The 26,327-nt window shown below is 52.4% G+C and overlaps 2 protein-coding genes across 3 annotated transcripts in view; one reads left to right on the top strand and one right to left on the bottom strand.

Moving 5' to 3' along the window:
- LOC147647258 (uncharacterized) overlaps positions 1–26,327 on the bottom strand; it is a 387,407-nt gene that overhangs the window by 235,971 nt on the left and 125,109 nt on the right. The gene's annotated exons all lie outside the window — the stretch shown is intronic.
- Positions 14,507–24,676, top strand: LOC147647263 (uncharacterized). Of its 2 annotated transcripts, XM_086872574.1 has the most exons (4): positions 16,439–16,531; positions 17,777–17,867; positions 22,556–22,634; positions 22,821–24,676. In XM_086872574.1, exons 3-4 carry the CDS (start codon positions 22,583–22,585, stop codon positions 23,825–23,827), a joined length of 1,059 nt encoding a protein of 352 aa, XP_086728700.1. In that variant the 5' UTR covers positions 16,439–16,531; positions 17,777–17,867; positions 22,556–22,582; the 3' UTR covers positions 23,828–24,676. The 2 variants fall into 2 exon arrangements, with proteins under 2 accessions (XP_086728699.1, XP_086728700.1); XM_086872573.1 differs by lacking the exon at positions 17,777–17,867 and having other exon boundaries at positions 14,507–16,531.

The following is a 26,327-nucleotide window of genomic DNA, read 5'->3' as shown; positions in this document are numbered from 1 at the left end:
CACTGCTGGGGCCAGCCCGGCCCCGCCAGGCCGAGCCTGTGCGATTCAGCCCTTCTGGGACACAGGGCCAGAAAGGCTTCAGCCCTGAAGCAGCAGGCTTTGAGTTCAAGCCTTGGGAAGCACTTGCCAAAGGCTTGATGGCAATTCATACGTTCATCAAGTCACCCCACTGAAAGTTATGTTTCTAGAATCTTCCCGTATCTCTCCCCTGATTGGTTGCAATTTGTCGCAGTATTTTGCATCTTTCTAACCCCAGTCTGTGTCTGCACCCATGCCCTCAGACTGCGCCCTCACACCTCCCCTAGATATTGTTGTGTCTGCCCCTAGGCCTGGTCTTTGCACTTTGCTCCTGTGCTGCGCAGGCTTTATGGGCCTCATCCCTACTTGATTTTCCTATTCCAGTTGGTTTTGGGGACTCCAGCGAACCCGCTCCTTTAATTTCCTCCTCGGTTGCCCGGGTGTCAGGGGACCCTGAAGCTTTAAGGATTGTTGTGGCCACTGTCAGCACGACTGCAAGGGCCGCAGTGCAGCGGGGCCCGGCCCGACCGGCAGCCGGGTACCTCCTCAAAGGTGGAAGCAAGAGAGAGATTTCCCGGGCTTGCCTGTCTGCAAAATGTCAATCTCACAGAGGTGGATGCAGCTTTTTAAATGCTTTAATAGGTAGTCAGTTCCCACAGCTAGCCAGCTCTTGGATTTTGCTTGGCACAGAGGCAACTCTCGCTTAGCAGCTCCTCTCAGTAAAATCATTTCCATGGGGGGCTTCTTCCCTGCTCACCAAATAGCAATTCACGCAAAAGCAGCACAAACTGTTCTTCCTGTCCTCCTATCTTTGCCAGAGAGTGCCTTTCAAAGGGATAATAATTGGGAGGGAGGGGGTTTACATTTTCCATTGCAAAGGAGCCTCCTGCCTCCCTTAGCAGGCCCCTGTCTTTCAAACGAAGACACACACGGTCTCCTTTTGCACCTTCACTTGGCCCCAGCCACTCCTGATCATTTGAAGGAGCGGCTCAGAAGAAGGGGCTGCAATCCCCCAAGGCCTGGGCTGCTCCAGGCCGCTCCTGGTGCCTTGGGCTGTTGAAGGGGTGCCGGGGTGGCCTTTGTGACACAGGCACGGGGTGCCGGGGTGGCCTTTGTGACACAGGCACGGGGTGACAGGGTGGCCTTTGTGACACAGGCACGGGGTGCCAGGGTGGCCTTTGTGACACAGGCACGGGGTGTCAGGGTGGCCTTTGTGACACAGGCACGGTGCGTCAGGGGCCGTGGTGACGCGGGACCTTGCGGTGCCCAAAGTCCATTGTGACATGGCAGAGCCCCGCCCCGGCTGGGGGGTATATAAAGGGCTTGTGGGGCCCGGGTCAGTCCCAGGACAGTGGCTGTGTCCAGGTACCTGTGTGCACCAGAGGACTGCAGGCACGGAGGAGGAGAAGGCGAAGCCCAAGTCCCAGCCCCCCAGGCCCTGGCCCGGCTCACAGAGAGCCCAGGCCTTGAGGAAGCAGCAGGAGGAGGCTGAGAGGGCAAGCAGAGGGAGGAGAGGAGCCGTGGAGTCCTGTGCTGAGGAAGAGCCAGAGCTCTGCCGAGGAGAAATGAACAAGTTCCAGCAAGGGACTCCAGGGGAAGCCTGCACTGAGCCACAGCTGTCCCCAGGAGAAGCCCAGAGCTGCCAGGAGCTCTCTGAGTGGGATGAAGGCCTTGAGCAAGAGCTGGTCCAAGTATGGGGGAGCTACTGGCATTTGCGGGACTGGGATGAGGGCAGGGAGCAAGAGCCCTCCCCAGCTGTCTCCGAGTGGGGCCAGTGCAGGGAGCAGGAGCCGTGGCAGGCGGACAGCGATCACTGTCAGGAATTCTCAGATTGGGAAGAATCTCCTGAGCAGCGGCTGTCCCCAGGAGAAGGCACGAGCCGCCGGGCACTCTTGGACTGGGAAGCTTGCCGCAAGCAAGAGCTGTGCCAGGATGGCCAGGAGGTGACTGGAGGCAAAGCAAAGAGAAAATCCTCCAGGTCCAGCTGGGATGATGACAGTGATGGAGAGCTGGCTCAGGACAGCACGGAATACTGTGACATCCTGTGCAGCCAGCTCAAGGCCTGGCAGCGGGAGGATGATGACTGGGATGAGGTGAGCGTCCTGGAGCTGCACGAGGAAGGAGAAGAGGCCAGGCAGCAGAGACTGGCAGATTTAGCCCAAGAGGGAATCCTGCTGCCTGTCCCTCGAGAAGCTTGGGTGGAGTGCCAGGAGCCCGAGCTGTGCCCACAAGAGCAACTCTGTGCCGGGCCTGGCCCTCTGGCAGCCCAAGCCACAGTGGAAGGTGTCTCTTCTCCTGGGCAGCCGCTTCCCCACAGGAAAGGCCGCTCACTCTTGAGGCAGGCACTGTGGGAGCTGCAGGGGCTGTTCTGCTGCCCCTGCCTGGCGGCACAGCCACAGGATCAGCGCCCGCTGCCAGCAGTGCCGGGCTGCAGATGGCGGCTGCCCCGCGGCCTGCCCGGCGCCCCGAGGGAGCCGCACGGGCTGCCCCGGCCTGCGCTGGCCCTGCGGGCCGAGCCGGCCCCGGCCGCTCTGCAGCACCCCCGGGGCGGCTCCCCGAGGGCACATGGCAGCCCAAAGCGGCACCCGAAGGGGGACCCTCGCTGCCGGGGCTCAGCGCCGCATCCCGGCCCATCGTCCGGCCGGGAAGGCACCTGGAAAGTCATCGGCTCCCAGCGGCAGCCTGGCACCACCAGCGGCACCCCTGCACCGGGTCCCCGAGGGCCACAGCCACACGGCTCTTGGCCCTTTGCAGGGACACTGGCTCCAGCTCCTCCCTGCTGGACTCCAAGGCCATTTCCTCTCCTCCGGAAAGGACTCCATGCTGATCCTGGGGCACTTTGGCCATGAGGAATGGACACAGACAGGAGGTGTTGCTCCCAGGACACGACGGCGGCCTGCTGGACTGCAACACACACAATTCTAACAAAAGAAAAGAAAGTTGTGTTTAGGAAGTAGCAGTAGGAAAGAAAAAACCCCCAACACCCCCCCCCCCCCCCCCCAAACCTGCATAAGACCCTCCAGAAACAAAAAAATGATAAAGAATAAGAACAGGAATATTAGGAAGAAGAGGTAGAAGCTGAAGTAGATGAAGACGTACTTAAAACATGGAAAATTAAGAATAAGAATAAAATGTTGGAGTCTGGAATACAGAGTGTGTGCCCTTTTTTCTGATACTTAGTTATAAGATCCAGTTATAAGTTCCCCCAGGCAGGGCAGGTCCCTGGGTGCTGCCCCTGGCCCAGATAGTTTTCAGATGGAAAAACTATCAGAAGTAAGGTTTTAGAAGACAAAATGACTTCCCTGCTGACAGCACCATAAGGAATAACTGCAGGGCAGAGTTTTAAAAACAGAGGTTGTCTTGACCTCTCTACAGCCTTGCATGGTGCTCAGCATGATAGATCAGGGGAAAAAATATTATTGTGGTGTGGTAGCAGCTTCAGGGAGACAAAGAGTTAACATTGTCCCACCCCAAACCCCTTGTGAAGGGCGGCCCAGGAGTTCTGATTGGGTTTGAGACCCTGAGGGGTTCTCCCTTGCTGTGCTTCTACTGGTCCCTGACCCTGAACTCCACCCTCAAAGGTGGAAACCCTCGGGGGTTCTGTCCCTCAAAAACCCCTGCTGTGCCTCTGTTCGGGGCTCTCTGTTCTGGACCTGACTTTGTTCCCATGCTGAATAAATGGTTTCATGAACGGGAGCCCGTCTCGGTTGGTGTTTGATGCTGGTTCCCAGAATCCTGCTGCTTCCCTGGACGAGATCCTGGAGCTGTGGACTGCAACAGCAGGGTATTGGATGAAATACACAAATTGACACATTGGGGGACGCAGGGTCTATGTGACCATTTCTTGAGGGAGAACATCTGCATAGGGGTTTATGATATAGCAAAGGCCATCACTCAGGGCTGCGTAACGTGTCAAAGGGTAAACCAACGAGTGATGACGAAACCCGTACCAGGGGGGAGGGAACTAGCGGAGAGACCCTTCCAAAATGTGCAAATTGATTTCACAGAAATGCCTCTAGCACAGGGATACAAACACCTGCTAGTGATCTTAGATCACCTGACCCATTGGCCAGAGGCTTTTCCCACTTGGAATGAAAGAGCGAGAGTAGTAGTCAAAATACTTTTGGAACATATTGTCCCCAGGTATGGGTTAATCAATAACATAGACTCGGACCAAGGCCCCCATTTCACTGCCCGTGTCCTCCAGGAAACCACTGAAGCCCTGGGGATAAAGTGGAGGTTACACACCCCATGGCATCCCCAGAGCTCCGGTCGGGTAGAACGGATGAATAAGACCATAAAAACGACCTTAACCAAGCTGACTCTGGAGCCTAAATTAGATTGGATAAAATGTTTCCCTTTGGCTTTGTTGCAAATAAGAACCCCACCTCGAGCAGACTTCGGGGTATCCCCTTATGAAATGTTATTTGGCCTCCCCTTCCTAATTACTCCTTACAGCACTGCCCAGTATACGGAAGGGGAAGAAACCTCAAGGAGGTATTTGGAAACTGTTGTTAAAACTTTAGAAAACTTTAGGAAAAAAGGGTATCTCCCTCAAACTCCTCCCTTAGAGGTAGACACACACCATATTAACCCTGGGGATTGGGTATTGGTAAAATCTGGGGCTAACTCTCCTCTCACTCCAAAGTTTGAAGGACCCTACCAAGTTCAACTCACCACACATACGGCTGTGAGAACCCGGGAAAAAGGGTGGACACACGTGCCTCGATCTAAAGGACCAGTGGCACCACCAGATGGGGAAGTAAACTCTGAAAAAGATCCCTCTAACTGGACTGTTGTCTCCAACACCAAGGACTTGAAAATAACCTTAAGGAGGAAACCCAGAGACTAAAGTCCCCAATCAGGAACTGGAATTACAACAGTTGTTGTTAAGTGATCTCTTGGCTGCAACATTTGTGGTTAAGTGTTTCTTTAAAGTTTGTGAAATAATGCTGAAGTGTTTTCCAGTTGTCATTAACTTGTAACTATTGTTATTATTGCTTGAAAAGGTGGAAGAACCCCAAATAGGGCTCGAATCCCTAGCCAAGACTATATCCCTCACAGGGCAGCTTTCCCAAGACCAAAAACGACAACAGTAAAAAGGAGAAGGACAAAAGAGAAATAATAAAGCCGTAAGCCTTGGACCCAGACCACCCCCTAAAAGAGCGTAAGGAAAACCCCAAGAGGCAAGACCAGGGGAGATCAAACATGGTTCCTGCTGACCTCTTGGGAGTCAGGGACCAGAGGGAGCCTAAAAGGATCATCACAAGGCTCATGGTAGGTCTGGTGATAGCAATGCACCTCACCAATGCCATGGGGACAGACTCTTGCATGAAACGTTATTATCCCTTGTATGATGGGAAAAATCTAGGGTCACTGGTAAGGGTCCACACAAATTTGAGTCCTTCTTGTTACAACAAATCACAATTAGAAGAATGCCAAGAAAACAAAAAAACATATTGGATTACCAGAAATACGGCCACTTTTAGAGAACGTCTTCTGGGAGACTGTCCCATGAGGGATACTTGGCTGTGCTTTGAAAAGAACGAACCAGTAAAAGGTGAACCTGATGTGGTAAAGGAGAAAAGAGTGGACATGAGCGTGGGAAATGAAGAATGGGAAAATTTGAGTGGGAAGAACTTGTTCATTGATTCAGTTGAAAAGATCAGCAAGGAATTAAATATAACTGATTGTTGGGTATGTGGGAGTACTAAAATGTCTGATATTTGGCCCTGGGAGGGAATTAGCTTGAAACCTTGAGAAATTCTAGGCATAAAATGAACTGGGGAAGGCCAAAGCACACCAGGGTATAGGAGAAGAGAAAAATGGGAGTTAAAGGCTAAGGTAATTGGGGAAGACTGTATTCTACAAACTGGAAAAAGATATAGAACCCTGGTGGGGCGGATGGCATGCAAAAGATATAACGAAGAATCTAGGAACTAAATGGGTTCCCCCAGGAGCTCAACCTAAGATATTGATCCTTAGAGAAGAGGGAAAAAGGGTGCATTCATCACAAAGGATATAACCTTTATGAATGTGCAGAAAAAGGGATCAATCCCTTCTGGGGAATTAGAAGCCTATCAAAGCATTGGAAGTACCCCTATGAAGACAGGGAGGGTTTTTGGGAAGCCCCAGATGATTTCTTTTGGATCTGCGGGGATGCAGCTTATACACATCTACCAGGAGACTGGTCAGGTAGCTGCACGATTGGGGTGATAAAGCCAGCTTTCTTCCTGCTCCCAAAAGAGATTGGCTCAGAGCTTGGAGTACCACTATATGACAACCTAAAGAGGCCCCTAAAAAGGAAGAAGAGGAGTGTAATAAGCACAGGAGGGACCCAGAATTGGAAAGGAACAGTCTGGACCCTGGAGGAAATAATAAGAACTTATGGGCCAGTGACCTGGGCCCAGGATGGGTCCTGGGGATATAAGACCCCAATATACATGTTAAACAGAATAATCAGGCTCCAAGCTGTAATTGAAATAACATGGAAGAAAACAGCCCCAGCCTTGATCATATAAGTGACCACCTCTCCCAGACCTGATGTACCTGGTGTACCAACTCCGACTGGCAGTAGATTACCTTCTCGCTGATGAGGGGGGAATCTGTGGGAAGTTCAACACCTCTGAGTGCTGCCTAGAAATAGATGATAAAAGTGAAGTAATCTGGAACATTTCTAAAGAGATCAGAAAAATCTCCTACGTAGGGAACCAAGAATGGACGCCGATCCTGAATACTGATTGGTGGGATAGTTTCTGGTCCTTTAAGGGCTGGTGGGAAAAGGTGGCATTCATTGGTATAGCGGGACTAGCAGGACTGTTATTTCTTTCCTGCGTCATCGCATGTTTGATCAGAATGATTACCTCAGTAATAGAGTCTAGCAGGACGATCTACAACTCGTTAGAAATAACCCAAGAGAAGGGAAAAACTAAGATCCTAATGTTAGAAAGTTCAGAGCTGAAAGAAGCAAAAAGGGTATATGACCAATACCAAAGACTAAAGAAATTTCACTACCAGGAGCCTGAAACAACAAGTTGACGCAGGCTGATGCCTGGTCAAATTAAAAGAGGGGGGATATTGTTATAAATAAAAATCCCAATGTTCAAATTATATGTTCCTGTTTCAATCCCAGTTTAGGTCCCTGGATAAGGGGTTTTGGTGTTGTTAGTCCCAAAAGGGTTCACTGTTAAGAAGTTCGTACTTGTTTTATCCTTGCATTTGTATCCCCACCCCTTATTCTCTTCCAACCCGTCAGGCAATTTAGCCACTGCTGCCCAGGATGAACTTCCCCATTTCCCATAAAGACTTGCACATGGGTGCATATTAAAATCATATTACCACCTGGGAGCAAAGACAGCCCTGGACAACGAGCCACGCTCAGGGAACATCTGGAGGACCACACTGTGGAGGCAGCAGGGACCTGGGGAGACTGGGTGCGCCAATCTCAGTCTGGCAAGCTGGTTGCCATGACCTGGGCAGGACTTGAGAGGGAAGACACCCCTAGACCGTTGAGCCTAAGACAGAGTCTCTGGGCGATCCCAGTGAGGATAGAGGCTCCGGTCCTGCTGACAGTGGATGACGACAGGCCTGCGTGATCGTCCTCCTCGATGTCAACCATGGGGAGCAGCGGTGGCAGCGTGCACCCCGAGTCCCCACCTCTAGGCCCAGTTCTCTCTAATAAAGGCTTGTTAATGGGAGCAGAAGGTCTCCTGGCCCTTTAATTCACCGCACCTGCACTGCCGGGGTAGGAGGCACAGCTGGGAGGAGGGAGGGGTGCCGGGAAGCTGGTTTTAGGGCTATTAATTTACTTCTTACAATCCTTCTCTAGTTTTTGGAATTTTCTGCCAGAAACCTCTCTCCTCCCCCACTCATCCACAGGGATTTGGGGCAGTTTTCCCTTTTTGGGGGAAATCCGAGCGATGCACTGAGGCACCTAATTAGAGGTGGGAGAAGTGAGGCTCCAGGGCTTCCCGCTGAGCCGGAGCCACCGAACACCCAGAGCAGGGAAAAGCGGGCCGGGAGCTGCGGAGAACTTTGTTTGTGTTGGGAGCTCAATGGCGGCTCGGGCCGGGCCCGTTCCAGGCCTGTTCCTCATCTCCGCCCTTCCCCTCACACAGCCCGGGGCGGGTCCTGAGAGCGCGGGGCGGGGCTGTGCCGTGTGCAGAGCCCGCCGCTGGCTGCGATTGGCTTCTGCTGCCGTCACTCGTGGCTCTGGCGCGCGCTGATTGGGCAGAGCGGGGACAAGCCCGGCCCCGCTGGCGCCCCCAGGGCGGCCGTGGGGCAGGAGAGCCGCCATTGCCGGAGCGTCTGTGCGGGCCCGGCAGCGGCGGCAGCGGCCGGAGCCCGGTGAGGCGGCGGCGGAGCTCGGAGGCGGCCCCAGCCATCGCAGGTGGGAGCCGCGCTCGGTTCTGCGGGGGCTCGGGGCTCGCTGCGGGCCCGGGAGGGGGCGGCAGGGGGCTGTGGCGGGTGGCTTGTGCCGTGGCCGGCCCGTGTTGGCCCTGGGGTGAGGGCGCCGCGGGAGCGGCTGCCCGAGGTCTCCTTCCCGCTGGGGCCTCGGCAGGAGCCGGTGCCGGAGCAGCGCTGGCTCGTCCCGGTTCGTGTCGGTAGCCCGGAGGTGGCTGCGCTGTGCCCGGGGCTGGGCGGGAAAATTCCCGGCGCCAGAGGTTTGTGTGGCCAAAGGAGCCCGAGGAGCGGTGTGAGAGTGACTTTATTGCTGCCCAAAGGGAGAGGCCGTGGGGCATTTGCCGTGCGCTCTCTCCAGCTGCTGGAGGACGCGGCCTCGTTTTTGTCCTGATTTTCCCGGCCGCGTGTCCCTGTCCCTTTCCCCACTGGCGGAGGTGCTTGGAAGGTTCAGACTTCCCCATCTGCCTCCTGCATGTCCCGGTTAATATGTACCCACCACTTTTGTAGAACATCCGATATTGATGGCTCTGTTAAGTCTTTGTTCTTCTGGAAGTTCAGGAATTTAGCGGGACTTTGTCAGAGCAGCGGTCCTTGTCAATTAGTAACATTTTCTGAAACTGAGGCTTTTTCCCATTGCTTCCTTATGTGCAAGTCCCTGGCCCTATCTGCAAGCAGATTCACTCATTGGCTCTGTTTTTTCTTCCTGGGTGTTCTTTGATTTTGGGATTGCTCTCAGTGCCCTCATTCTCTGTCCTTTTGTAGCCGTTTGTGGCTCAGGAGGCCTGGCTGCCCCCTGCATCCCCTTGCTCAGCTGCTGAATGAGCTGCACTCAGCAAGGTGTGTGCATGGTGAAAAGATGAGAGTTGCTGTAGAACGTAAGAGGAGAAACTGCATTAGTTTAACCCATGGTCTGCCAGGGAACCACAAAAAAGTTGCCCATTCCCATCCTTTCCATGTTTGGACCAGTACATGACATTTTTCTTATATCCTAATATTCTTATATTTTGTCATCTGTTTCTCCACTTTTCCTCTGTGATGTATTTGCCAACAGCAGTTTGAGTTATTTAATTTTCCACAAACTCTGCCTCCTTTTTCTGCTAAAAGATAATGTGACTCTATCCCATTGTGAAATGTGTTCCTCATCTGGGTGGATTGGTTGGGAAGTCTGGAACTGGAGCTGTCTGGTTGGGGATTATTTTGAGGACATCCTGTAATCTAATTATGCCATGGAAATGATAAATTAGTTCTCTGGCTCCTGATATGAATTCATTAGGGTTCCCAGGGCCTGGTCCGTGGTGTTGCAGGATTTGTTCTGGTGGCCATTCATCTTTTCCCCATTTTTGGGTGCTCCCTCTGGGCAGGGCTGCATCAATTTTGGGCTTTTCTCTAATTAAATCAGCACATACTTGGATTCCCAACTGAATTCCCTTAACTTGGGGTAGCAACAAAATCCGGAGCTGTAATTCACCCTAGATAACATAGAAAGTGAGAGCACAAGTTGAGGTGGGGAGTGGGATGATTCTCCCCCATTTTTTATAGTGAAATTTTCACAGCATTGTCCATTTGCAGTTTTCCTTTTTAGCTTAACCAATTTCTGCTGCAGAGTCAGATATCCTCACCATGGGATCTGCCTTTAGCTGTGCAAATTCCATCTGTGCCCCCAGGCAGAGCTTGGGGTGAGGGGCAGAGGAATTCAGCCCAATTCCTCCCCCAGGCAGGAACACCCTGGTACATTGTCCAGGCTTTGCCCCAGGGGTGTTAATTTGCATTTCTAAAGCTCCTCTGCTGGCTGCCTGGAATGAAGCTTCTCTTCCAGGGCAGCCATGAGATGACTCACATGGAGCCCCAACCCCACCCCCCCAATTTTTTTTTTTTTTTTTCTTTTTTAAGACAATTTTCTATTAACTGTTTCCATTTGAAAGGGCCACATTTCAAGGTCTTCTGGTTTTCAAAATGCAGCTTAAATGTGAACATGGAAAAACCCATACCATAATTTTGTCATCACTAAGAGCCATGCAAAACATAAAAACAAAAATTAGAAAGAAATCAAGTGTTTTCTAATACTTCTCCTCTGTCTAAAACTGATTCTCACACCCCTGGCCCAAACAGAACTGCGAACAGAAAAGTAGAATTATTACTTAAAGTTCTTCTAATGGTGTAATCCTTTCACTGAAACTGTGAAAAGCAAAAACTCTCCAACAATGTTATTAGAGAAATAAAGCATTCCTTGATTCTGAACAGAATCATTTCAACCACACATAGTCTGCGTGTGCAGAGAAAATCATTCCATGACATGTGAGTTTTACTAGATGTTTCCTAAACTTTATACAGTCTGAACCCATAGAAATCCATTGGTTTAGTGTTCATTGTTTCCAAGTTGTGGAGTCCTTAGTGTTTGGTTTCCTGTTGCACCCGGATTTCTGTGTCTCTGATGTGAATTAGGTCTGCACTCCTGGATTTCCTGCTCAGCCTTTTCCAGACCAGGTGTCTCCAGCTGTGCCAGGGCAGTGTCTGGGGTAGATGTTGGTTGATGTTTGCTGCTGGGCCTTGATGTTTTGTTGATTGTCGTTGTCTTTGTGGGAATCTTTTGGGCTATTCCCAGTCTGTTGAGATGTTAAGCTCATCTCTGCTGAGTGGTGGAACATCCCGTAAAAAAACCTTTAAAATTCCTTTCCCCAAGGCAAATGCAAACCAAGCCTGACTGGAGAAATCAAATAAAGAATAATTTTACACTTGGTATATTTTCCAGTACTCTAATCCCAGCCAGCCCAGAGTGTGAGTGTAATTGAGAGCCAGAGTGGAATTCTCACGGTGCCTTCCCCAGCAGCTGTGGCGAGGGCAGGCACAGAAAGCCCTGAAGCTCCAGCAGTGCCAGCCAGGATTGTCCCGCAGGGGCTGGAGATGCCAAAGGAGGGTGCCCAGGCCGAGGATTTCAGCAGAGGATCTGTGGGCAGGCCCAGGGGCTTCCCCCGCTGGGGAGCCCTGGCTGCTGCTGCCTTGCCTTCAGTGCAGGCTCAGGGGCGGCTCCCATCCTCCTGCTGCAGCCGGGAAATCCAAATCTGCGGGGCTGCAGAGCCCTTGAGCCGAGGCTGAGGGGTCCCCCCGTGTTCAGCTGTGCTGGGGCTGTTTCTGTGCTCAGGGACACTTGGAATGGGCCGTGCCACTTGGCCACCAGAGCTGCTTCTTTCCACTGCTTCGGCAGGACCCGATGTCCTGCTTGGGTGTGTCGCAGTAGAGATGGACAATGACACCTGTTTCTTCTTCCACCATAGCCAAAGCTTTATTGCACACAGCTTATATTTACATGGTTATCAGAAGGCACCGTGCTTAATTCCAGTTGGTTGGGAACTCAGTTCACTGGTTGGTAATGGTGAGTGTACACGTCAATCCAAACTTTTCTCTCTAACAATGTTTTCATACTTTTTCTACTGATTCCCATGGGACAGATCCCTTGTTACTTCAGGTGCACTTGTTTTTCTCCCCAAGAATAGTTTGTTATGTTAACAAACTTTTCATTCTCACAATGTTTTTGCCTGGGAACTTATCAGGCCAGCTGCTAGCTACATTAAGCCCAAGTAACAAGTCCTAAACCACAATTTTACAAGTCCTTTCTTTTGTAAGGTTTTACCTTTATGTGGCAGGGTGTTGTGGACAGCAAAGTCCAAAGGTGGTCTCAAATCTCTCCCAGCCCGGGTCTGGATCTCTCTCAATTCAATGCAGGCATGGGTTTCTTCCCAGCCCCCTCTCCAGGCTGTTCAAACAGGAGGCTGGGTTAAACCCTTCCCCTGTCCTCAATTCTAAATCCTCCTGTGCCACTGAACAAGTTTCATACTGCAGTCACCGAGCTCTGCTCATCCATTTAGGGGCTCTGTTGGGGTACGTGGGAGAAGGTGAGGAGGGGTCCCCTGGGATCGTGTCCCCCTCTGGGAGCGCCTGTGACTCCCCCATGTCCCCCCCATGCCGGGCTCACCCCCTTTTGTCTCTGCCAGAGCTCCTGACCCAGCTCCTGCTGTGCCCTGGGAGGGGCTTTGGGGAGCCCCCCTGGGACCCCCTTGGATCCCCATTCCTGGGCCCTGGGACCCCCCCGCATCTCCTTGCCCAGCTCCGGGACCCCCTGCACCCCCTTCTCCTGCACCAACAGCGCCCTGCACCCCCTTTCCCGGGGATCCTCCCCTGGCAGCCCCTGGATCCCCCGGTTCCGTCAGCCCGGGGACCCCCGGAGCCCCATTCCCGGCCATCCCGGGGCACCGCACCCCCAGGCCTCCCTTTCCAGGGAAAGCCGAGCTGGGCACGGGGCTCTCCAGCCGCTCTGGCATTTCTGATCACCCAAAGGAGAGGGAGAGGGCAGCAGAGAGAGAGAGAAGGAGATTGGGAATCGGGGCTCGGGCTCCCAGCGCCCGCTCCTGCTCCACCGGGGCTGGGGAGCCGCAGCCGCAGGAAAAATGTGATCCGCGGATCCCGGGGCTTCCCCCGCTTTGGGCCGAAGCCGGCGGGTTCCAGGCAGAGTTTGGGCGCAGGGCCCGGGAGTTCAGCCCAGTTTGTCCCGGGGGTCCCGCAGTGCGCGGCCGAGGAGGGTCCCGGGGGATCCCGGGAGGGGATCCAGGGGAATTCCCTGGAATTGCCCCGTCCCCTCCCCCCGCGCTCCCTCGGGCACTTTCGCTTCCGCCTTGGCCGCCCTGCGCCGCCGGGATCTGCCCGGCGACCGGTGACGTCACTGCAGCCTCGGGCTGCCACTGGCGGGCAGCAAAGAGCGGCGCCAATGGCGGGGCCGGAGGCGGCTCTGGGGGCGGGGCCGGGGCTGTGGGCGGGGCCGCAGCGGAGCAGCGCGATGGCTCCAGCGCTGGGGCCGGGGGCGCTCCCGGGGGGCGGCGAGAGGTGAGGGGGACCCCGGCACCGGGACTCTTTGATCGCCCATCCCGGAGCGCCGAGGGGCCCCTAAACCCCCATTCCTGGCCGCCGCCATCCCACCGAACCCCCATTCCCGGCCGTGGGTCCCACCCTGCACCCCCTTATCCGGCACCAGGAACGCCTGCACCCCTTTCCCGGCCATCCCGCCTCCCGCAGCCCCCAGAGCCCCCTTCTCCTTGACCCATTTACCCCCCGGACCCCTATTCCTGCCTCTCCCAGCAGCCAGCCCCTCCTTTCCTCAGCACTCAGGACAGCCGGGACCCCTATTCCCAGCCATCCCGGCTTTCCCTGCCCTGTCCTGGCAATGGGGACAGCGGGGACCCTTGGAGCTCCCTTTCCTGGGTACAGGAACGCCCTGAACTCCAGCCATGCCACATCTAGCCAGCCCTAGCCTCCCCTCTTGTCACTCCTGGCATCCCCAAATGCCCTTCCCGGCTCTCCCCGTTCCCCCTTTCCTTCAGCCGTGACCCCCCCGATCCCGAATCTCCAAATGTCCCCCCAGTTCTCCTCTCCCTGCGTTCCCTGCACGCGGCGCTGTCGGAGCCCGGCCCGGGCTTCCCGCAGTCCATGTCCATGGGGTCCCTGGCTGGGATCCCCTTCCAGTGCCGCCGCAGCGAGCGGGGCCGGGCGGAGCCGAGCCGGGATCTTGGGATAGCCAGGGCTGGGATCTTGGGATAGCCAGGGCTGGGATCTTGGGATAGCCAGGGCTGGGATCTTGGGATAGCCAGAGCTGGGATATTGGGATAGCCAGGGCTGGGATATTGGGATAGCCAGGGCTGGGATATTGGGATAGCCAGGGCTGGGATCTTGGGATAGCCAGAGCTGGGATATTGGGATAGCCAGGGCTGAGATATTGGGATAGCCAGGGCTGGGATATTGGGATAGCCAGGGTTGGGATATTGGGATAGCCAGAGCTGGGATATTGGGATAGCCAAGGCTGGGATATCGGGATAGCCAGGGCCGGCACAAGGAGCGGCACCGGCACGGGGCCAGCGGGGAGCTGCAGATGCTGCAGCAGCGGCACAGCCAGAGCGGGGCTGAGCGGGGGGAGCCGGGGCTGGGGGATCTGTGGGGCTGCGATGGCAACTGTGGCACCGCCATGGGGATCCCTGAGATCCAGGCTGAGGGATTAACAAATTCCCTGGCTCACAGCTGCAGGGAATGTCTCCAGAAATCTGTCAGATATGGGCGGGAGGTGCTGAAGTGTAAAGGTGGGGAGGGCAGAATTCCCATGGGAATATGGGAATGGGAATGTGGGATTTGGGAGGGCAAAATTTGGGAACCTGGGAATTCCCATGGAAATTCCATGGATGGATCTCAGACATCCCATTCCCGTGAAATCTCCATGGATGGATCCCACTGCTGTCCAATTCCCATGGGAATTCCCCAGATGGATCACACTGCCATTCTATTCCCATGGAATTCCAAGGGCAGATTTTCCCATCCCACTGCCATGGGAGCTCCAATCCGGTTCCCCCCCAAACCCATCCTGGGGATCACCCTGTTCCTTGCCATCCCCACCCCCTACAAGACTCCTGGGGGTCCCCCCATGACCCACCCAGCCTCCCAAACTCTTCCTGGGTCCCCCCTCATCCCCTCACAATGGGAATCCAAGGGAGTCCCCCCATGTCCTCTCCCCCAGGACTTTGGGGGTCCCACTCGACCTGTCCGTGCACCCCCAGATTTCTTCCACAGCCCCCCTGTGATGGTGGAGGGTGGGGGCCGAGTGCTGGTGCCCCCCTGCCTGCAGCAGATCCAGCGGTGAGGGCAGTTCTGGGGGGTCCCTCAGCATTTGGGGTCCCTGGGATTTGGGGTGACCCCCCGGGCCCCCCAGGATCTCCCTGAACACGCTGACGCTGCCCGTGCGCAGTGAGAAGGTTCAAACCCAGCACGGGGTCCCCAGCACTGCCACCCACATTGCCCAGGTACCCCCAAACCTGCCGAGAACCCCCAAACCCCCCGGGACACCCCAACCTCCCCTGATCCCAAACACAGCCCTGGATGCTCCAAAAACTCCCCAGGACCGCAAAACCCCATACAGACATTGAGAAGGTTCATACCTGGCATGGGGTCCCCATGTCCATCACCAGCAGGTTCCCCAAAACAACCTTGAGATCCCAAATTCCACTCCCGGGATCGCCCAAATTCACTCATCAGGACCCCTGTAAACCCCCTTGAGAACTCCCAAAAAACCACCGTGGCCCCAAAAACACCCAGAACTTCTGAAAACCCCCAGGAACCCCTCACAAAGGTTTATACCCAGCATGGGGACCCCATCACCTTCATCGGCATCACCCAGGTACCCCCAAACCCCTCCCGGGACCCCCAACCCCTCCCGGGACCCCCAACCCCTCCCGGGCTCCACTGCCGGAACCAACGGGAGCGGTGTTGCCCTTTTAAGAGGAGTTACAGTGGGACCCGACAACACCGGGGGCCCTTAAAGCGGCCATGGTAGAGAGAACCCCCAAAATCCACACTGGGGGACAAAACATCCCCTACAGGGGCTTGGGGTGGGGACACCCCTAAAAATGTCACTTAAAGCCGTCATGATCCCCCCTCAAAAGGGGCTTGTGGGGCTGCGGCCGCACAAACACCCTAAAATGGGGAGGAAAAAACACCCCTGTAGTGGTGGGATCCCCCCAGAAAACCTGAAAAAGAGAAAAACTCCTCTTGAGAGGGGCCTGAAGACCCTGAAGGGCCCTGGAAGAGGGACAAGATTCCCTCCTGTGCTGGGGCCTCCCCGAGCCGGGAACTCTCCCGTTCCTGCACTCGGGGGAGCCCCGAACGATGGCGGCTCCTGGGCTGAGCCCCCCTCAGCCGGGGCTGCAGGGGGAACTGGGGGGGCTGGGACGGGGCTTGGGGCTCCTGGGGTGAACTGGGGGACCCTCAGTGCTCCCACCTCCCCCTGTTCCCCTGTCCCGCCCCGTTCCCATTGTTCCCCCAAAGCTCCGCTGCCCCCAGCTCGGTTTGGGGGGGACCCAGCCCTTTCCCATCGTGTCCCGGCCCGGCCCCGCTCACCCGAGGGCTCCGAACCACGCCCAGGGACAGAGGAGGGACAGAGGGGGAGGAAGAGGAGGGACAGAGGAGGAGGAAGAGGAGGAGCAGGAGGAGGAAGAGCTGGAGCAGGCAGAGGAGGCTCCACCTGCGCTCCCCGCTCTCTGCATCTGCAGCTCCTTCGGGACCATCGCCCCCCATCCCGCAGGTGCCCGGGGAGGGGGAGCTCGCCCCAAATCCCCCGGGGCTCCCTGGCTTTGGGGTTTTTGGGGGGGATGTTTGGGGATGGCAGGGCTCCAGAGCCGAGCCGCAGATGCCCCTCGGGGGCACCCCGGGGGTCCCCGGGAGGTGTTTTTGGGGGGTCCCGGTGGCGGTGGCGGCAGAGCCCCGGCAAAGGGGCCGGGGGGATGCGGGTCCGGCATGGCCGGGAAAGGGGTTCGGGGCTCCCGGTGCCGGCAGTGGCTGCTCCCAGCATTGCCCAGTTGCTCCCCACGTGTGGCTCCAGTTTTCTCTGCGCCCCACGATAAGCCAAATCACTCCCAGTCATTCCCTATTAGAGTACAATTTGTCTCCACTTTATCCCATTTTTCCACATTTTTATCCAGTTTTCCCCCATTTTTTCCTTATTTTTGCTTTATTTTTTCTAATTTTTATCCCATTTTCATACCATTTTCCCCCATTTTTATCCTATTTTTTATTTTTCCCCAATTTTTTCCACACTTTTTTCTTTTTTTCCTCCATTTCTCCCGTTTTTATCTCATTTTCCTCATTTTTTCCCATTTTTTCTGATTTTTTTTCCTGTTTTTCCTCCATTTTTACTCAAATTGTTCCCCACGTTTTCCTATTTTTTCCCATTTTTTCCCCTTTTTAATCTATTTATTTTCCATTTCCCAATTTTACCTTAATTTTGCTCCATTTCCCCCAGTTTTTTCCCCATGTTCTCTCCTATTTTCCCCATTTTCTTCCATTTTCCCCCATTTTTGCCTCATCTTTACCATTTTTATTCCGATTTTTATCCCAGTTTTCCCTATTTTTCCCCCTATTTTTATCCAGGTTTTATCTCAATTTTCCACAATTTTATCCCCATTTTCTTCCATTTCTTTCTCCCATTTTTCCCAATTTTTCCTCCATTTCCATCCCATTTTTCCCTATTTTTATCCCATTTTGGGTCGATTTTCCCCCATTTTTTCTCCCATTTTTCTTTCCCCCATTTTTCTCTAGTTTTCCCCAACTTTTCCCCTTTTTTTCTCCATTTCCATCCTATTTTTCCACATTTCCCCCTATCTTCCCCATTTAATTATCCCAAAAAATTAATATTTTGGAGGGGGAAAAATTGAAATTTTGGGGGCGGGGGGGGGAGAATAGAAATTATGGCAGGAAAAAAGGGTGTTTTGGAGGCAAAACTCCATGAATTTGAATCACAACTTTCCCATGATTTTTCCATAATTTCCAGCCGGAAGGAGGTGTGGGATTCATCTGAACACTGTGGAAGCTGGAAGAGGACCAGGCCATCAACCTTCCCAAAAATCTGGACCAGCTCATCCGCAATTCCACCTTTCCCCACTTCCTGCATTCCCTGGTCTGGAAATTCTTCTACCACCTCCCAAGTAGGCAATTCCCAAAATTCCATGGAAAAATGGGATAGGTGGATTTCATCCTGGTTTTTTCCTGATTTTTCCCATTTTTTCCTAGTTTTTTTCCCCATTTTTTCCTGCTTTTTCCAGATTATTTTCGTCTTTCTTTTCCTCGCTTTGTCCATGATTTTCCTCATTTTTTCCTGGTATTTTCCCGGTTTTTTTTCCTCTTTTTTTCCCATTTTTTCCTGATTTTTTTCCTGTTTTCTTTAATTTTTCTGCATTTTTCCCACTTTTTCTAGTTTTTCCTGAATTCCCCTATTTTTTTCTTGATTCTTCCCTCCTTTTTCCCCCAATTTTTCCTGTTTTTCCCAGTTTCTTCTCTATGTTTCCTGATTTCCCCCTAATTTTTCCTAGTTTCCCCTGATTTTTCCCAATTTTTTCCCTGATTTTCCCCCAATTTTTTTCATTAATTTTTTTCTGATTTTTTCCCAGATTTTTTCCAGATTTTCTTTTTTTTTTTCTTTTCCTGATTTTTCCCTCATTTTTCACAATTTTTCCCCCCGTTTTTTTCCCCACTTTTTCCTGATTTTTTTTTCTGATTTTTCCCAATTTTTCTCCATTTCTTCCTGATTTTTCCTGATTTTTGCCTGTTCATTTCCTTAATATTTCCTGGCTTTTTCCCATTTTTTTCCCATTTTACAAGGTTTTCTCCCCACTTTATTTCATCATTTTACCCTGATTTTTTTCCTTGATTTTCCCCTTTTTTTTCCTGGTCTTCTTCCTCTTTTTTTTTCTTGATTTTTCCCTGTTTTTTCCCCAGTTTTCCCCCCTTATTCTTTTCCTGGTTTTCCCTCTTTTTTTCGCAGTTTTTTTGCTGCTTATTCCCCAATTTTTTCACAATTTTCCCGAGATTTTTCCCGGTATTTCCTTAAATGTTTACTGATTTTTCCTGATTTTTTCCATGTTTCTTTCCCCTCTCTTTTCTTGATTTTTCCCAATTTTATCTCAATTTTTTTCCTGATTTCCCCCATTTTTTCCTTCTTTTTCCTGATTTTTTCCTGATTTTTTTCCTCTTTCTTATTCTGAATTTTTTTTGCAATTATTTTTTGAATTTTTTCTCAAACTATTCCTTGATTTTTGCAGTTTTTCACATTTTTTTCCCAGATTTTTCCCTTTTCCTTTCCCAAATTTTTCTGGTTTTCCCCAGTTCTTTCCTGATTTTTTATGTTTTTTTCTGATTTTTTCCAGATTTTTTTCCCTTTTCCTAATTTTCCCCTGATTTTTCTTTTTTTTTATGTTTTTTTTTTACAATTTTTTCCCAGTCATTTTTCTGATTTTTTTGCAATGTTTTCTCAAATATTTCATTTTTTTTCTTGACTTTTCCAATATTTTTCCCAATTTTTTCCTGGTTTTTCACAGGGTCCTTTCGTCTTTCTTTTTCTGATATGTTCCCTCATTTTTCACAATTTTTCCCAATTTTTTTCATGCCTTTCCCATTTTCTCCTGATTTTTCCCTCTTCTTTTCCAAAATTTTATCTAGCTTTATCTCAATTTCTTCTCAAATTTCCCTTAATTTTCCTTGATTATTCCTGGGGTTTTTCCCAATTTTTTCCCATTTTTTCCAGATTTTATTCCTCTTTCTTTTCTGGTTGTTTCCCGATTTTTCTGAGTTCTTTCCCAGTTTTTTTCCTGATTTTCCAAAGTTCTTTTCAATTTTTCCTGGTTTTTCATTATTTTTCCTTCTTTTCCTATTTTCATTTTTTTTTCCCCATTTTTTCTATTTTTTTCCCAGATTTTTCCCATTTTCTCCTTGTGTGTCCTCTTTTTTTTTTTTTTCCCCAAAGTTTTTCCTGTTTTTCCCCAATTTTTTGCCAAATTTTCCCATTTTTCCTGATTTTTTCCTCTTTTTTTTTTTTTTTTTTAATTTCACCCTGATATTTTTCTGGTTTTTCCCTGATTTTTCCCTTCTATTTTCCTTGAATTTATTCTGGGTTTTTTTTCCATTTTTTCCCCAGTTTTCCAGTTTCCTTCACATTCCCAGTATCATCCCAGTAACTCCCAGTCTGATCCCAGTCACTCCCAGTCTAATCCCAGTCACTCCCAGGATGAGGCCAGTGGCCCCCAGTTGCTCCCTGTCAGTGCCAGTGTGACCCCAGTAGCCTCCAGTGTGATCCCTGGGACTCCCTGTCTCTCCCAGTATATCCCAGTCAGCCCCAGCACGCTCCCAGTCATTCCCAGCTCCTCCCAGTTGCTCTCAGCATGATCCCAGTTGTTCCCAGCCACTCCCAGTCAATCCCAGTATGATTCCAGTCACCCTCAGTGGGCTCCCAGTCTCAGCCAGCAGGGACCCAGCTGCTCCCACTGTGATCCCAGTATGATCCCAGTTGAGTGTGATCCCAGAATAGTTGTAATTGTTCCCAGTTCCTACCAGTGTGATCCCAGTTGTCCCTGGAATAGTCCCAGTCCATCTCAGCACGGTTCCACTCACTCCCAGTTGCCCCCAGTGTGGTTCCAGCTGTTCCCAGTGTGGTCACAGACACTCCCAGTATATCCCAGTTGCCCCTGTAAGGTTTTAGTTACCTCAGAATGATCCCACTCTTTCCCAGTGGCTCCCAGTTCCTCCCAGTATGATCCCAGCTGTGGTCTCAGTTCCCTCAGCATGGTTCCAGTACCTTCCAGTTGATCCCAGTTGCTCCCAATGTGTCCACATTTTCCTCCCAGCATGGGCCCAGTAGCTCCCAGTAACCTCCAGTCAGGTTCCATTCACACCCACTGTAATCCCAGTGGTTCCCAGTGCTATCCCTGTAGGAGCCATTGTCACTCCCAGTGTGGTTCCAGTCACTTCCAGGATGATCCCAGTCACTCCCACTACAATCGCAGTCACTCCCAGTATGGTTCCAGTCACTCCCAGATCCTCCCAGTATGGTTCCAGTCATGGCCAGAGTGACTCCCTGTCACTCCCAGGATGGGCCCAGTTGCTCCCAGTCACCTCCAGCACAGTTCCAGTCACAGCCAGCCCCTTTGCAGTCACCCCCAGTATGATCCCAGCTAGTTCCAGTAGGATCCCAGTATGACCCCAGCATGGGCACAGCTGCTCCCAGGATTATCCAGTGTGGTTCCAGTTGCTCCCATTTACCTGCACTGTGGTTTCAGTCTCTCCCAGTCTATCCCAGTTGCTCCTACTCACTCCTTGGGTGCTTCCAATGTGATCCCAGTTGCTCCTAGTCACTCCCAGTCACCCTGAGTGCAGTCCCAGTTGCTGCCAGTATGGTCCCAGTCTTGCCCAGCATGGCCCAGCTGCTCCCACTGTGATCCCAGTAGGACCTCAGCATGGTTCCAGTCACTCCCTGTTCCTCTCTGTGTGATCCCAGTTGCACCCAGTTTAATCCCAGTATAGTTGCAGTCCCTCCCCAGATGATCCCAGACCCTCCCAGCATGGTCCCAGTCATGCCCAGTTGCCCCCAGTGCAGACCCAGTCAATCCCAGTTGTTCCCAGTTGTCCCCAGCATGGTTCCCGTTGTTCCCAGCGTGATTTCAATTTCCCCAGGATGGTCACAGACATTCCCAGTATATCCCATGTGCCCTCAGCATGCTTGTGCTCATTCCCAAGGATTCCCAGTTGCCCCAGTAGGGTTCCAGTTACCCCAGTCCAAACGAGTCCCTGCCAGTGCTGCCACTCCTGGGATCCCCCAGCCCTCTCTGTGTTCCCCCCTCCCACATCTCCCCAGAGGAGCCCCAAGGGCTGGCAGTCCCCAGCCAGGGTCCCCAGCCAGCCCCAGGTTGGATCTGCAGCCCCCAATTTTCCCAGTTTCCCTCTCCTTTTCCCCGGGCCGGGTTCCCCCCGTCCCCAGCGGGTGGGAGCAGCGGAGAGCCCCGCGCTGCCCATCCCGACCTGTCCCGGCTCCATCCCCGCTCCTGCCGTGGGCTGTGAGGGGTTTGGGAACGGGGCACCGAGGGTGTCGCTGCTCCTGGGGGAGGAGGAGGAGGGATGGAAGAGGAGGGATGAAGAAGGAGAGGGAGAAGGGATGGGAGTAGGAGAAGGAGTTGGCGTTAGGGAGGAAGAGGAGGAGAAAGGATGGAAGGGGAGGAGAGGAAGGAAGAGGAGGGACAAAGGAGGATCAGGGTAAGGAGAAGGAACCACGAGGTCGAGCACTCCCTGAATTCACAGCCCCTCACCCATGGGATGATCATCCCCCATCCCACAGGTGCCTGGGGAGGGGGATCTTGGCACAAATATCCTGGGGCGTCCCTGGGTTGGGATTTTGGGGGGATGTTTGGAGAATGAAGAACTCCAAAGCTGAGCAGCAAATGCCCCTTGGGGTGACACTGGGGAGTCCAAGCATCCCTTATTGAGGAGATGGAAATGGGGGGAACTTTCCAAATTCCTGGCACTTTCAGCAGCCTGGGGAGGGCAGGGACTGAGCAGACAGAGGACCCCCAGTACAAGTGTAACCGTGAGCAGCTGGAACAGGGGGGAACCCCTGAACAGCAAAGGGGAGAGACCAGATACGGGGAACTCCTGGGAGGCATTTTCAGGGCTGAATCTTGGTGTTTGGGATGTTTTTATGGACGGCTGGTGACTTCTAGAGATCAACTTGGGCAGAAAAAACTCCCTAACCCAATGTGCTCGTGAATTGTATTTCTCCCCAAACCAGGATTTCCCATTCCCAAATCTTGGCTGGATGGAGAAGGAGGCTGCGAGGAAGAGGAAGATGCCCCAGGACACCCAGGCAGGTGAGGAGGAAGTCAGTGCCCCTTTCCCCCTCTCTCCTGCTCCATCTCCCAGCCCAGCCTGGCCCCCGGCTGCAGGACAACCCCGCTGCCGACGCCGTCCTGCCGGGGACGCACTGGGGGGATCTCCTTCCCCTTCCCTCTGGCATGGAGGCAAATCCCATCCTCTCCTTGTCCTTCCTCCCCCAGACAAGAAGCTAAGAATGGAGACCAGTGAGGAGAAATACCCACGGCAGAACCTCATGGAAGGGGCTGATTTGAGCAGCTCCATGGCTCAGGAATCCAACAGGGAGGAAAATCCCCAGAGATCCCACAGGAGGAGGGGCTCCAAACCCATCCCAGGGTGCTCTGAGGAGGAAAGACCCACCCTGTGCCGGGAAGGCGGCCGGAGATCCAGCTGGGGCTCTGAGCTGGTGGTCCATGAGCAGCTTCAGGATGGAGAGAAGCCCTACAAGTGCTTGGAGTGTGGGAAGAGCTTCAGCCGGAGCTCATTCCTGATCCGCCACCAGATGATCCACACTGGGGAATGGGCCTACGAGTGTGGAGAATGTGGGAAGGGCTTCAGCTGCAACTCCAAACTCATCACCCACCAGCGCATCCACAGTGGGGAGAGGCCCTACGAGTGTCCCCAGTGTGGGAAGAGGTTTCACATTAGGTTCAGTCTCCTTGTACACCAGCGGATTCACACGGATGAGAGGCCCTTCCGCTGCCCTGACTGTGGGGAGGGCTTCAAGCAAAACTCCCACCTCATCAGGCACCGGCGCATCCACACTGGGGAGAGACCCTATGAGTGTGGGGAATGTGGGAAGAGCTTCAGCCACAGCTCCAGCCTGACCATCCACCAGAGGACTCACACTGGGGAACGTCCCTATGAGTGTGAGAAATGTGGGATGACCTTCATATGGAGGAAACAACTGACCATCCACCAGATGATCCACACTGGGGAGAGGCCCTACGAGTGTCCCGAGTGTGGGAAGAGGTTTCAGACCAGCTCCCATCTCCTCCTGCACCAGCGGATTCACACAGATGAGAGGCCCTTCCGCTGCCCTGACTGCAGGAAGGGCTTCAAGCACAACTCCAACCTCATCAAGCACCGGCGCATCCACACTGGGGAGAGGCCCTACGAGTGTCCCCAGTGTGGGAAGAGCTTCACCCAGAGCTCTCACTTGACCCAACACCAACAGAGGCACCGGTAAGGGAAGCCCTGCGAGTGCCCCAAGTGCAGGAAGAGCTTCGTGCACTGCCCCAGCTCCATCCCCATCAGAGGACCCACGTTGGGCAGGACCTGATGACCCACGTTCCCAGTGATCTGTGTTGAGAACACACTGGGCTGGTGGTCATTTTGATTTGGCCCTCATTTTCATTCATCTTCATCCCTTTAAAACAGACAAAATTGGGGTAAAAGTCAACAGATTTGTCAAAGGCATCTAAAGCCTCACTTTTTACTAGTGCTTGAAGGGAATCTGGTATTCAGGGAGGTAATGGGGAGGGTTTTGGGGGTATTTGGTTTATTTGTCTCCATCTCTTGGCACTCAAGGAGACGAGTGAGTTCAATCTGTCACCTCAAAATCACTCAGTGCCATTGAAATCTACTTAATCCCACCCAGAATGACTGGATTCCACAGTCCCTCAGGGTGTGTTGCCTTAAGTTTTAGCTTTCATATTTTTCATATTCTGCACTGCCTAGGTTTGTAGTTTTGAACTTCCTATTAAGTGTTAGTGAGCTCCCTTCACAGAGTAGGTAGACAAAACAATTCCTTTTCTAGCTTGATACCAAGGACAATTGTTACAAGTTCCAGGCCCAAAAGCATGAACAAGGGTGGACTGAAGAGAGAAAACAAGGATGGGACTTCCTCATCTGAAGCTGTAACTGGACAATGAATCCAAATATGCAGATGGACCTAAACTTCTAAAAATGTGAGACCTCATGATCACTTGTCCATTTTTGTGACCATTTCTGGTCTATCTTGGGTGTAGCCCTGGCCAGGCTCTTGTACTGCCCATGGTGTATTTAAATCCTTCTAATAAACTTTATTCTTAACTCTGTCCAGCCTCTGTTCTTGGTCAGCCTTCTGAAGGCATCAGGTGGAATGGGGTTGGAAGGGGATTGGGTGAAGTGGGATGCAGATCAGGAGGGGTGAGATGGGCATTGGGTGGGGCAGGATGGGTGGGATGGAGTTTGGGAGGTGTGAAATGGTGGAAATCGAGCTTGGGAAGGGGGTCTTGATGTCCAGCAGGGATGGGGTGGGTTGAGGTTGGGATTGGGGAGGTGAGGTGGGGTCTGCAATGAGACAGCCAAAGTTTGGGGGTGATGAAGGGAGCAGGAGGCCATTACTGAGTTTTTCTGTGAGATTCCCCTGCCCAGGGATGCAAAGATTTAGTTTCAAATGAACATTGTTAAAGTGAGAGGCATGGGCAAGAGGGAATTCCATCCCTCAGCCTCAGAGGATGGGCCCTGTGAGCCCAGGAAGAAACTCCACCCTGGACCCCTCGTGGGGTGGCAGCCCAGGGATTTCTGATTGGGTTTGGACCCCTGGGGTTTCTCCCTTGCTGTGTTCCCAGTGGTCCCTGACCTTGAACTCCACCCTGGTTCTCAAACCCCATCTCCCTGCCTCTGTTTGGGGCTGTCTCTGGATCTGAGTTTGTTCCTGAGCTGAATAAATGGTTTCCTGAGCAGAATCCCATCTCGTTGGTGTCCCATGCCTGTTCCTGGTAACTGTGGCTTCCCTGGACATGATCCTGCAGCCTGGCCCTGGAACACAAGACCTCACAAAATCAAGACCCCCCCAGACCCCCACAAAAATCGAAAAATTCCCTAAAATTTGCCAAATCCCCTGAAATTCCCTTAATTTCCATAAAATTCCCTTCTATTCACCCTCCACTGCCTCCGCAGACGGTGCCTTGGGGACATCTCAAGGAATTTAGAGGGGGTCTCTCCTCCCCCCCCACCCCGAAAAACCTGCTGCTTTTGGGAAAAAAATTCCCCAAAATCCCTTGGATTCAAGGAGGAGTTCCCCATTTTTGATGCATTTTTTGGGGGTTCCTGTCATGCTATTGGGAATGACGAGAAGCACAACATGGGCTCTCTTATGAGTTGAAAATGAATGCAAGTTTAATTACCTGAGATCTTCTTTTATAGACCGATATGTGAAAGTACAGAAAGGTAAAACTCTTATTGGTTAGCGAACAAACACAACACTGCCACTGGTCAGTGGGATACACCACCCCACGACCTTCTCTTGCAAGAAAACAAGAAACTGACAAACAGCACCTGCAAGGCTGTCTTCTGTCTCTGAGGATTGTTTTAATTCCTCCTTTTGATTTCCCAGGCCACATTCTCAGGTGAAACTGAGAAAGATATGCAGCTTGCTTTTCCACAGGCACTGTGCTCCCTGCTTTGCTCATAGCGTGTGTCAATGAGAGGAGAAAATGGAGGCTGTCACTGCTGTGGTGTCACAGAGAGTGGAACACTGGGGCTGTCACTGCTGTGGTGTGTGATAGATTGACATTTAAGATAAAAAGACAAACAGCAAAGGAAGTTAAGGTTGCTGGAGGCTGATGGGAGTTGTTTCTCCTGGCCAATATCTGGCCATTTCGAAGAACTGACGGTAGTTTTGACCATTGAAATCTGACATCAACCTGTGAACACCACCCCATAAAACTTAAGCCCGGGAATTTCTCTTTCTTTTGGTTTCT

Source organism: Cyanistes caeruleus, unplaced genomic scaffold (genome assembly GCF_971803275.1).
Source record: "Cyanistes caeruleus unplaced genomic scaffold, bCyaCae1.hap1.1 HAP1_SCAFFOLD_65, whole genome shotgun sequence".
Taxonomy (NCBI): domain Eukaryota; kingdom Metazoa; phylum Chordata; class Aves; order Passeriformes; family Paridae; genus Cyanistes; species Cyanistes caeruleus.
The sequence above is the reverse complement of the archived record's forward strand: the minus strand, read 5'-3'. Positions and strand labels throughout refer to the sequence as shown.